We start from the raw sequence: 13,125 nt of genomic DNA, 5'->3' as shown, positions 1-13,125 counted from the left end.
CAGAGGCAAGCAGGGTGGATAGCATGGCTTGGGTTTGAAAACGCAGCTAATTACCATGTTTTATGCTTACGCATTACTGTGTGTGTGCAAGCAGCCACAGGGTATACACCTGCCAAAATAGGCTTTCTGGTCAATATGCTTTGAGAACATGCGTCATTATTCATGTACAAATGAAGTTAACCAGGTCATAGAAACTTTTTTTCCCCTCAAGTATCCATTTTTATATAAAATCTACTACTAGTTTTGCAAATTTGTTTTTATGGTTTCTGATATGCTGATAAACTGAGATTTACAGAGTGCTTCCCAAGAAACACGCCACAAATCTGCAACTAAAACTAGCAAAATGCATCTCTAATAATTGAACTGAATTAATAAAACACCTATTAGTTTCATCACTTTAGTAACTCATGTTGTAAAATGCATGGCTTCAGTCAAATAACCATAATGCTTTAAGATCCCCAAAAGACCTCCATGTGGAACACTTGTTTTGGGTCTGACGTGCACAGAGATGGCACGGCCCTGAGCCCAGGCTTACAGCTGCGTACCCAGCCAGAGCAGTGTCGTGCCCAGACCTAATAAAATCTGGGTGTCAACCTAGCGGCTCTGGGGAGTTGGGACGGCCTGTGGTGCTCTGACTAGCTTCAGAGAGGCTTCAGCCACTGTGCAGGTGTTTATGTTCAAAGCAGGGGAGTTGCCTTCGTGACGATTTATTGACGCGAGACCCCCCTCAGACTCAGGTTTCCAGCAATTAGTCATGGTGGGAGAGGAGGGAGTTTGTTCAGACACAAGCCAGATAGAGATGGGGGGGGGGGAAGCGAGAGAGAGAGAGATTGAGAGAGAGAGAGAAGGAGGAATGCTAGCTAGTCTGAACCCAAGCCTGGCATGTAACCTACTTGCAAAGTCAGTTCAACATGTGGTCCCAGGGACCCGGATCACCACCCAGGCACGCGAGCATCCAAAGGCCTGCTGAGGAAGAACTGCATCCTCAGCCATGGCTGCGCGTTTCTTCTCACAATATCAATGGCTCATTCCATGTCTTCACCTGAGACATGGTATTGGTTTTAAATGCCCAAAGAAACATCCGTGTTGCTTTCAGCTGCCCACACGAGACAATCTCCAAATTTATTTCAACCTTGGAGCCTCTGCGAGCTGCTCATGCTGCACTCCCTAAACGGTTAACCGCCGTGCCAGTGATCTGGGGCCACTGACTTGCCTTTCCACAAACCTCAGATAAAAGTTGCCGTGATCCCTGGCGGCTGATGGTTGACGACGACTAGTTTAGCAGGAGCCTGAGCTGAGATGGGCCATCAGGAACAGAAGGCCTCATCCTTTGGCCCAGTTCCTAGCACAGTTGCACCTTGTTTCCACCAAACTGCTCTAGCGGGCAGAGCGTGGGGAGACCAGCGCACCTGCGCCGATGTGTGAGACATTCCTGCGCTGCTACACTTCCAGACTACAGGTCTGCAGGACAGACTCAGATGCTCTCCTGTCAGTACCAGCAGTGAAAGACTTGCAGCCTTTATGAATGACTCATTTTAGTCATTTTCTTCAAACCTTAACAAAACAAAAAGTGTTATTAACAGAAAACAAGAATATCACAACAGCAAACAGATCAAATATAAAACAAAATTATATGCAATTTAATAATGTAACAAAGATGAAGGAATTGAAAGAGCTCAATTCCTAAGTACTCTTAGTCTGCCAAATGTTTATATATTCTTGCTGGGCAGAGGAACCCTTCCCTGCCCTGCCCCGCCACCCATGCAAACCAGCAAAGAAGATCCAGTCTTAAAACTCCTGTCCTCTCACAACTCCTCCCAAATCAATCAGAAACCACAGGGCCAAACCAGTGCGTGGAGCTTTCTGCAGTGTCACGCAATGGACAAAAATTGAAATGGATGGGAGAGTATTTATTTATTTATTGCAGAACACAAGGTCTTGGTCACAAAAGACACTGGAGATACATTTACAGGTCTTGGGGTGGTATTATTGTTACCTACTCTCTGGACTGCCAGGCAGCTGACAGATCACATAATGAGAAAAGAAAGATTGGACTGAATATGAAACTGACTGAAAGGTGGTTCTAGTGCAAAGTGGCTTTCTGAGTCAGACGATGGCAACCTGCCCTATATCCTCCGCTGCAGGGTTATGTAAGTGGAGCCGCCCAATAAATAGCAGGCCCAAACAATCACCAGTAAAAATTTGTACCATGGAAACCAAAATACACACCTCTCAAGCCAACGAAGCATGATTTAAATTCCCAAGGCATGTGTCCAAACACAGTCAAAACATCCAAGGAATTAGATAACACATTAGTAATGTTGAAGGGAAACATACCGATATGCTCAACTAAACCACTATGCTATTTTGTTTTGGAAGCTACCAGATGTGATGCACCTATGAGCTATTGTTCCATCCACCCCATAAACAGAACTCATTTTCACATGAGTCATATATGTTATTGCCTCAACCAAAACAATTAAAAGTATTTCAAGCCTCAACGCTGCTCTAATTACTAGTCCTTTCAGAATAAATAAAAGCCTAGTTCATTTTTGAACTTTTCCATCCAAAGACCAGGAAGAGGAAGACAAAAGTCTCGCACATCTGCTTTGTTCTGAACTACAGACTCAGAAATGCTTGGATCAGCTTTAATTTGGCAATGAAAATATCTGTGGGACACATTAAAAGTTTTGGCAGGTTTTAGTGAATTCCTGGAGTGTGTCATACACATGTTAGTGAATTTGGATTTGATTCTGTTAAATAAATGCAGGCTGTGATGGAGTAAAAGACCACACCCCAATGGTCCAACCTCTGTGTTTCTGTGAGGGCAGCCCATGGCCGGGGGCAGGGGCTTTGAAGTCGCGCCCCTCTACAGTAGAGCAGCGAGCAGAGACGGCCATTACGTGCCTGAGGCCGCAAGCTCAAAGGACACCAGCGGATGCAGCTGGGGCAGATCGTGGGTGCCAGATCTCACCCTGGAGTAAAGGCACCATTAACTCCAGCTGTTAGGGGCTGGCCGGCCAGCGCCCAGAGACCAGGCCTTCGTCAGCCGTCAGAGAAGAGGACCCTGGAGGGTGGGGCCAGTGCCCAGGGGCAACAGGCCAAGAGCATGCATACGGTCTCCCTGTAGAAGAATACAGAAATTACTGGCTCAAAACTCAAAATCCTATAGCGCTATAGTCACAGAGTGTGAATGTTTACCTATAGGGTGGAGCAGCTGCTGGAACACAGCGCTCCAGAGATTGTAGAGATGAATGGGCATCGTCACACCCTCAAACTAGCCACCAGAAACAAGCCGAGGACCAGCCCAGGTACGTGAGAAACGCCAAGCACGACGTTAGCCCGAGAGGTGGTGGAATGCATATGCACAAGGTTTCAGCACACATGCACAGATTTGCAGGTGTCACTAGGACATCAGTGAAATATTTTACAACCCACACCTATTTTTAAGGCATCCACTAGATTATCATCTATTTATCACCAAACATGTTACAGTGCTGTGCCACACAGTTATATTGGGAACATCAAACACTGCAGTTACAAATGGTTGAGAGCATCCAAATTTCTTGGAAGTCCATGAGCGTTAAGTGGAGGAGTGATGTCTAACGTTTAATCTGAATAAGCCTGCTTTTCAAAAATGGCAAACTAAAGGCGTCATTAAAATGTGGCATCTATGTTTGTTGGCATAGATAACAAAGCATTTATTTTTCTGGCTTTTCTGTTTTTTAACATTAAAGGTTTTCTCTTGCAGTTTACCATCTTGCACTTATCTATATGGTATAAAAACAATCAAAGAAAAAAATAAAGATATAAAAATTAAGAAGAAGAAAAATTGCAGTGACTCTGGTTACCCCGCAGCATTCAGGGGAGGGAAAACAACCACCACCACCATGTTGCCAATTATAAAATTCTAAACAAATATAACCGATGTGGCCCCTGACCAGTTAACACCTCAAACATGGTCTTCCCTCATAGTGAGGTGACCGCGTACAGAAGGGGGTTACTTAGAAGTCCATGGCAACCATCTTCCACGGGCTTTTATACCCCACAGGGAGATGGGTTCCTGCCAGCGTGGCAGAGCACCCCATGGCCTACACACGGGAGCTTCCTGAGCCTGGAGGCCCACCGCAGGCTCCAAAAAAGAACGTCCAAACTCCGTGTGAAATGAAGGGAACAAAAAGTCTTCAAGCGATGATACAAATCAGCTGTCTGAGCTACTGGCACTCTGAGGCAGGAGAAGGTCAGAAGGTCAGAGCAGATATGAACTAACGTGACTCCCCTCCAGGTCTGCAGCTCACATTCACGCCACAGTGACGATATTGATGGCTCTGCAAGGAACAGGAGGAGATTCTTTTGTGTTCCGAGCTGGGCAAATCCAAGTCTGGCCAACAAATTAGCCAACTTTCTAACGTCATCAACATTAGACATGCCGTTCTGCACTTCAACATACTTGTTACGAAAGCCAAAAAGCATATTTTAGAGGCACAGATAAACAAGCAGAATATAAACCTGCCTAGGGGGGGAAAGACCACCTGCGATGAAGCAGATTACCCTCCTCTTCACAGTACTCTCTGTGATTCTGTGTACATGTGGGCAGATTCTCTAGCAAAGGTTTGGCTTCAAATAGTTCCACCCTAGAGTGAAGCCCAACCTGTTTTTCCCCAGTTATCAGTGGCTTATTTCTTTGACACAAGCGAATATGTGAATTCGGGACAGTGCTTGTGGAATGGGAGTCTGACAGTGAAGAGAGTGCCTGCTTTGTGGGTCCATCCCCAGGAGCCCATCTTGGGAAGGAGCCGTGCGGGATGACGATGACAAAGGCAGGGCTAGCCTCAAGACGCAAGCAGCGGAGGGGACATCAGGGTTTGTCCAAGCACCCACACCCAAACCCACAGACCCACCCATTACACTCACACTATGTAAATGTCCCAATGAAAATTCCAAAGGGGTCCAGAAAATCTGCTTAAGCTGCTACCCTGCCTTCAACATTGCAGTGTCTTCTACGGCCACATGAGGAGCGTAGAGAACATGCTCCTGTGCAGGAGGACGTCTGCTACAGCTATGAATCATTTGCACCAGGGTAGCACAGCAGCAGGGGATGGTGGCCCCAAGCGCCAAGCTGCGCATATATGCACAGCTCCAAGCTGAAGATACAGTGAGGAAGAGGCTTCCAGGACTGTTTTTCCAGCTCCTCTCCCTGAAGGCTCCAGCGGTCACGTCAGGCCTGGAACGAAGGTGATGGGGGCGAGGAAACGTCAATTACGAGCCCCTCACTGCTGCCTCGTGGGTGGAAGAGAGGGGCTCTCGGACGTGGCCTGGGCGGATTTTGGGCAGACTTTACCGTAAGAGCTGACTAAATGGCCCAGAGACTCGGGGACGGGGAGGCGACTGTAACAGATCCCTAGGCCACACTTTGAGGCAGGGAGAGTACCGGGACACAGATCGACACAGGCATGACTCCATCCAGAGAAGCCCTGGAGAGAAATAGCCACAGGCAACGAAAAATGTGCACAGCCTAACAATGTCCTCAGAGTGTTTACCTATCCTTGGGGTGATGGGGGGAGGTGGCTGACAAACTAAGAAACAGCCAGGACAGGAAAGATTAGGGGCTGGAGAAAAATTCAGCTATAGGACACAAAGTTTCTTGAGAAAGTGGAAAAAATATTATATATAAGGCCTGGGAGCTAGAGAGTCCTGCATATGATCTTAGCTGTTACAAGGACTGCACTCTCCTGGGCCGAGATCTCAGGTGCTGTTTCTGGGATCTGTTGGAGCCATTCTCCCAGTCAGGGGGTCACAGACCCTAGTGCTCCGATTACCACAGGAATCTAGCTCTTCCTTCAGCCCTTGGTATTTCTCCAGCTTCTCAAGCTCCTTTTTCCTGATGTTGCTACCACTTGGGAGAAATTTTATATATATATATATATATATATATATATAAAAAACAGAGCAAGCTAGGAAGAGTTGGCATTGCTTATGACTGTCCTAAAATAGATGACAGTTGACTGAGGCACGGCTGGCAGAGTGGCACTGTGAGGTCAAGGGACGGGTGCTTGAGTGGGAACCAACGTCTCTGCTGGCATCGAAGGCTCGACTGCAGATACATCTCGCACCCGCTGGGTAGCCAAGCGAGGCGGGTCCCCAAGACAGTCACCTGAACAGAATTCTGAATCATCGAAGGTTTTATTTACTGGCAGAAAGCAGAATGAGCGTGGCACTTCTGCTTTGAGCACAGCAGCCTCGCATTCGCTGGAGCTTGTGTAACAGTAATCACTACAGAGGATCTCGAACACGCCTCTCGCTTGACTCTTGCCAATCACACAGCAGCACAATAATCAAAAGGGACCCGGTCCTGATGCACGGCCACTGGAGCTGTTGCCGACAGTTTCTTCGTGGGCAAGACGGTGCACGATCAAACAGACCGCACTGCGGGAGAGTGGTTTGTGGACACCGCATCGGCACCAAGATTCCGTAGCGAGGGGAGAGCAGTGCTCTTACCTGGGTGACTGTGGGAACTCATTTCTGTGGCTGTTGGCTCTCGGGTCACTCTGGGAGGGCAGGGGAGAGGGAGTGGCTGTTCTGGCGAGGAGGGTGTGTGGGGAGAACACCATCCACGGGGATGCCTGTCCCACTGCGTGAGGGGGGAGGGGGGGAGAGGCGGGGCTCTCAGCTATTCATAGCGCCCCCTGTGGCTGTGCGCTTATCCAGTCCTGCTGGTCCGTCTGGTTCTCTGCTCACACTGGAAAACTGCAAAGAGACACAAAGTTAGTCAAAGTGATGTCAACTTTTTCTGCTTTTCTTTACTGCCAAACCTACACATTAGATGTGCTGAGGTAACCACCACCCACCCACCAAACCCCGAACAGGAAAGGATGATGGCATGACACACATTTGCCAGAGAACATGACATGGCAGAATTCCGACATTGTTGACACTCTTCCTATGTCAGCTCGTAATGACAGACGTATGCCATGCAGTCAAAACAGAGGTGTTGCGTGCGCACATTCCCGAAACGTGCATGTCTTCAGCTGGTGTGCACCAGGCACGAAGGAGCCTGTTGGGTAGCATAGCAGCCTTCTCTGATCTAGCATGTCATCGCCAGCACAGGGCAGAAGAGGCTTGGCCATCTGAAGGGATTCCACGTATCTGCTGCCTGGGTGAAGGGGGGGATGGGCCCTTCACGCCCTCGTGGAGATATTGCTGCTGCACACAGGCTCAGCCACGCGCCTGATAAAGCAACGGAAAAAAGACCCAGCTCCAACGGCCCTCTGGCGCCAAGGAATGAAAGCTCCACCCCCCTGAACGCGCGCCTAAATACTTGGACTGAAACTTAAGGCCAAAGCGGTGAGAGCGAGGGTTTCTCAGCAACCAAATGACACTCGGGTAACCCACACAGGAGGTATGGATCCCAGCAGTAAGGAAGAGGAGCCGATTGCTTTCTCACACTTGCGGTGCAGATATTGTCTCAATTGTATTCATTGTTCAAGTGCTTAGGTCAGTTCAAATTCAACCCCCAAAAAGCACAATACAAAGCTATTAAACGGTTTTGGTCATTTAAGTTCCAGTGTAATACTTTTACTTCATATTGGTCACAAAAGAAGAAAAGCCACTTTTCAAAAGTGCAAATATTTCCATTATACCAAAAATACACATAGGAGTTTCATACTGGAATATTATAATAATATAATTCCTTGCCTCATCTCATATGCATGCATTTGGTCCTACTTCAACAAATATTTATTATGGACTTAGCAGTGAAGCCTGTGTGTGTGTGTGTGTGTGTGTGTGTGTGTGTGTGTGTGTGTGTGTGTGTATATTCCAACCTCCCACCTCCATCAACACATCAAACCAGAAGCCGCACGAACACAGGCAGACACAAAGGGCCAGCTTGGTCCTCAGAAGCATTCCGCTCTACCACGATGGCAGGCCGCGTGGATTAGATGTTCCGGAGGAGGAAGGACTCGCGTCCGCAGCATGTGTGCGTGCAACTGGCCCGGCGAGGTTCTGATGCCAATCCCACCATGTGACCACGCAGACAGATAAAGACATGATGGATTTCGGCACACGCTTTTGTGTTAATGAAAGCACCTGACATGCTATAGCTTAATAGGCAATCTTATTCACCATGGTTCTATTGTGTGAATGAGTACTGTGAGCATTTGATTGCGCATGAGTGTGAGAGAAAGTGAGAGTCACAAAGTGAGTGAGTGAGTGTGAGAGAGAGAGAAAGTAGTGTCACGTCAGTGTGATGCCAGAAGCAAACCTGACATCACACCTGAAAGCCAGAGGACATGCAGGGCCAATTCAGACTATGGCCACTCCTGAATTCATCCCAGACCTGTTCTCAGCAGGGGGGGTGCGCCGACCAGGATTTGAGATGGCTCATGTGCAGGTCAACCACGTTAACTGCAAGTTTTCACACACTCAGAACAGCAGACTCCTTTAGACTGACACCACTGGGTTTTCCACTGCTGGGAAACCCATACTGTGAGTGAAGGTGATGCGCATTCGCTGTACTGCCCCAAAGCTGCCTACTCTTCCCCCCCCCCCCCCCTCGGCTCTGCTTCACTATGCAAGCTACTTTAGCTCTAGTGCTTGGCTCTTACACAGCTAAACATCATCACTCCTCACGTTTCACAGAAACACCAGACAGCATTGGACTTTCTCTATTAAAGAAAACAACAATCAACGTAATTGCATACTGAAAAAAAAGATGATTTAGGTGGTAGAGCTGAATATTAATACATGTCTGATAGTAGTGGCAGCATTCGTTTGGGTAGCGCATGTGGACATAGCTGTGAGCTCTTACCTGCACCACCTATCAAATCAGCCCTCCAAAAATGCTTCTCTTTTTACAGTTTACATCTCCAACATCTCAAAATCCCCCAAAACACATTCCTACCTCGTGAGTGCGTGCAGTCGCGGAGCCTGCCTGTCATGCCTGTCAGCGCCTGCCGGGCAGCTCTGGAGCTGCCTGACCAGTAGTGGTGGCTATCTGACCTGTGACCTCTGCCACCGTTCGGCCCTGCTGGCCCAGGGGAGGGGCGTGGAGAGCAAGGGCCAAACCGTACACGCACCAGAGGCTCAAAAACGTCTCTTTTCAAATGTAAAAACTTCGAGAGCTTATTAAGCTATGCATCATTTTAATGGCATCTCTTCCCAAAGTTCTCAAATCTGTTCCGCCAAGACAAATTAGTTAATTTAATTTTAATTCACTCTAAATCTAGCTAGCTCTATTAAAAGTAAAGCCGTTCCCCCTAATGACGCGCCAGGGTAATGAGCGTTACCATTTTGTTTCTCTGTCTGATCGTGTGCTGCCTCTCAGAAAGAAGAGGAATGAACTCGAGTCATCCTCTGACCTTTCGGACCATTCCTGGGCCCCAGCTGAACGCAGACTGAAGCACTTTGTGTCGCATTCCACTGAAAAGCACAAAGTTGTCCAGCCCTCACAAGGCAGCGTGGGGACGGTAGCCCCCAAGCGACTGCAGGTTATGCCATTGAACGGACGCCTGCTCCGGGTTTAGCGCTGCCGAGCTCGTTCACCACCCACACGCGCCCACTCCACAGATGTTTCCACTCACGTATAGGATTCTGTGTCGCCCTGGCCAAAACCTTTCATGGCGGAACATCAGCGTGCCAGCAGCCTGACACTTAAGATGCCATTTTGCGGTCATTGTTTGCTTTGCTGGGTTGGGGCTGTTTATCCTTGAACGGTAGGAGGAGGCCGTACAGCAACCAGCTCAGGCTGTCGTTGCTGGCCAAGGAGGCAGACGCGCCCCGAAATGTGAAGAATCAGCAGCAAACAACACGTGGCGCACGTGTGGTGCCCTCAGGGCAGCATGCCACAGACAGCGCTCACGTGGAGGAGTCCCGCCGCAGCTGGTCTATTTTGGGAGAGACGCAGGGAAGGAAATGAGGTGGGTACCCACCATCGCCATCCACCACGTGCCTGTCTGACACATCTGACCAGCAACACAACTGTACATCAATCTCTCTCACTTTCTCTCTCTCTCTCTAGCTGTGTGTGTGTGTGTGTGTCTCTTTCTCAGACCTGGACCCCCAAAAGAGGAAGTAGTCAATATTTTTGAGAAAAGTTATTTCTAAGATATCTGTAATAGAAAGCACGAGTTTAAAGGAGTCATTTTTAACACCAAAAAGTAGCAAGCAATATTCACGAAAGTGATCTCTTGCGGGATGGGTCTCGGACACTTGCACACCATCGGACAAGACCAGGACCTCTAGAAAGTTAGACTAGACATTAATTGATTACTTTTCCTTTCTAATTAATTTTTCTCTAAAAATTATCATCATTGTGGTGACCGTTGTCAGCCAGCAGAGGATGCCCCCCCCCCCCTTCCTTGAGTCTTGGTTCCTCTCAAGGTTTCTCCCTCGTGTTCTAAAGAGTTTTTCCTTGCCCCTGTCGCTGTTGGCTTGTTCACTGGGGGCTTGGACTTGGACATTTGTAAAGCTGCTTTGTGACATCTGTTGTAAAAGCGCTATATAAAGACATTTTGATTTGATTGTCTCCCCCCCCCCCCATTTTTTTCTATAAATTAAATTGCTTTGTAGTCCTCATATGGACTTGTTTATGCTGCATACAGCAGGTCCCCCACGTGGAGGTAGTCATGGTTAAAACAGCTTTAGGACAAAATCTCAGCCAGGTCACTAGGTGTCAGTATAATGGCCATTTCAATGTGAAGAATCATCATTGGAAAAATGACTTTTCTTTACTTTTTAAATTACAAACTTATTTAGGAAAAATTAATTGCTACTTTAATTACATTTCTAAACCTTTGACATTTCACAAAAAAGGTTTTCAATTTTAGATTTAATTTCATTATGAATGGCCCCATAAATGAATGCACTTCATATTTGACAATTTCAAATACAATTTCAAGATGCTAGTATCTTTCTTTCCCCTATATAACCCGCTGTAATTTAATTTAAAACTATTTAACTGTCCAAGTGATATGAAGCTGGATTTGCAACATAATTGCAGTTGTGCATGAAAATATTCTTTACTGAACGAATGGCCATGACGTGTCCATTTTCAGACCTAAAAGCTAACCTAACGTGAATGTATGTTTCGCTCATATTTCAGTTCATTCCAGAAACATGAGTCAGGAGAAGCGCTAGTCACCTACCACTCCTGCAGGTGATCCCACTTTGACAAGTTGGACCAATGTCACTGCAAACCCTTTAAGCAATATATGTTAAAACGAATGTACTTTATTACGAGTGAGGTTTTTTTTTTTAAGTCAGCAAATATACCATTACCCCACTTAATATCAAAAGTATCTAGGAAAAAAACATTACCTCTCTTCTGCAACTCATTTTACAAAGCCCTGATGCAAAATGACACAAAGCCAAATAAAACATAGCTTGTAGACGGTGCCACTGGTGATTAAGTTGTTCCGCTTGTGTTTGGGTCGCAGTGCAGCTTTACAACGCCGCAGCGCGGCCCAGCCACGGATCGCCATCCTCGCCGCCTAAGCGTCGGGCGAAGCGATGGCCACGGCACATTGGCCACCATCGGTTATCTTCCATTAGACGACCAATCGAAACAAACAAGCGCTTGGTAATTGCAGTCTTGGGGCCATTTTTTGGCCGCTGCGGCTTGCCAAACGAGCGCATCGCCTGGCCAAGTTCGGAGAGAACACAAAGGAGAGGGAGCGCGCGCGGGCCCACGGTGCTACTGTGACTGAGCGAGCCCAACTGTCGAACGCGACTGCACACAGCCTAGCAGGTTCACCCACTGAAGCTGTCCGATTTCACACCTCGCCTTGTAATTCATTACCGCCCCGCTCCAAGATGCAGCCAGGCAGCATAACAGGCACCACAAAAGCTCGAGGGACATTAATAATCGGTTCCTAAACCGCGCTGGCTCTGGGCGCCAAAACGCTACTTTCAGATGATCCTCCCATCCGGCCCTGTCATTAGGCATGTGCCGCTGCAGTCGGCCCAGTCACCTTTGCTAGTTCCGGTTCCACTATATACAGTTTTAATAGGCTCCGTCCGCAGCACTGCACACACAAATGGCTGGAGCCCAGCGTTCACTCTCACTCTCTATTTCTCTCTACCCCAGATACAAGAGAGTACAATCTGGCAACCATCGCGAATCAGCCAGCACTGTTAATTATGTGCCCTGAGGAGTAGAATTGATTAACAAGGGCCTCAAAACTGATGTAAATTGTTATTCAGGCCTATAAAAAGCACAGACCTGTAGGCAGCCATGCAGTCACATTCACAAGGCTGGGTCATTATTCAGGACCTACGCTACCCTCTGTGCCAAGTTCTTGGAAGGCTGACCTTCTTCCTGTGAGGCCTGGAATTCTGAGGGCCGGACCTTGGGAACTGGAATGTGGACGGGCTCGCTTCCGACATGCTCTGATTAAAGGGTGGATTTATACGGCCACATAGGAATCTGCTGTGCAGTACGCAACCTGTTTTCAAAGTTTGTATAATGTCGATATAGTATCTCACCTTAATCATGAATGTCACGAAATAAAAGACTGTAGTCCAGTACCAGGCCAAACAAGTAAACAATTCTTAGTCATTCTCTGGAATAGGCACTGACATTTATTACCAGTGCTACGGCCCAGTAAAAAGCACTACCCTCTCAAAAGCCCTTTTCAAGTTTAGTTTAGTAATCAGCAGAGCTTGCCACAAATAAGGACCTCCTGCATTTGCAGAAGCCAGAATGTCACAAGTTTCCGATCGATTCCCAAAGATAAATGCATCTGCTTTAACAAGGTGGGTTCAAACCGTTTGACAGCATTAGTCCACATGTGTTAAAAGATCCGCAGGGCCTATACTGAGCGCTGCAGAGAGGGGGCCAGCATACCCACGCTGCCGCAGAGGATCAAAGTTAGAAACACTCAACAGCAAAACTTCGCCAGGTGTTCGCTTCATTCTTTAAATACACCTCACCGACGTCGCCCTCCTCCCCACCCCACACCCAATAAAGGAAAAATATTGGTTTGAAACCATTAAACGAAAAAACAGCACGTTACTAGTTCATTCACAAAAACGAGCGAACGTTCAGCGAAACTGGGTACAAGATAACGAGTCATCGACTCACGTCGCTTTAAAAGAAGTGAGGACGCGCAAGTGAGTAAAGTGTCC

General features: G+C 47.5%; 1 protein-coding gene across 6 annotated transcripts in view; it reads right to left on the bottom strand.

Moving 5' to 3' along the window:
• Nucleotides 1–13,125, bottom strand: part of hdac4 (histone deacetylase 4) — a 110,241-nt gene that overhangs the window by 96,592 nt on the left and 524 nt on the right. For all 6 annotated transcript variants that reach the window (XM_035519886.1, XM_035519889.1, XM_035519890.1 and 3 more), the window contains exon 2: nt 6,499–6,747. In XM_035519886.1, coding sequence (XP_035375779.1) covers nt 6,499–6,520 — 22 coding nt within the window. In that variant the 5' untranslated portion in view covers nt 6,521–6,747. The remainder of the gene's footprint in view (nt 1–6,498; nt 6,748–13,125) is intronic.

The sequence above is a fragment of the Electrophorus electricus genome, chromosome 2 (assembly GCF_013358815.1).
Source record: "Electrophorus electricus isolate fEleEle1 chromosome 2, fEleEle1.pri, whole genome shotgun sequence".
NCBI classification, from domain to species: domain Eukaryota; kingdom Metazoa; phylum Chordata; class Actinopteri; order Gymnotiformes; family Gymnotidae; genus Electrophorus; species Electrophorus electricus.
The sequence above is the reverse complement of the archived record's forward strand: the minus strand, read 5'-3'. Positions and strand labels throughout refer to the sequence as shown.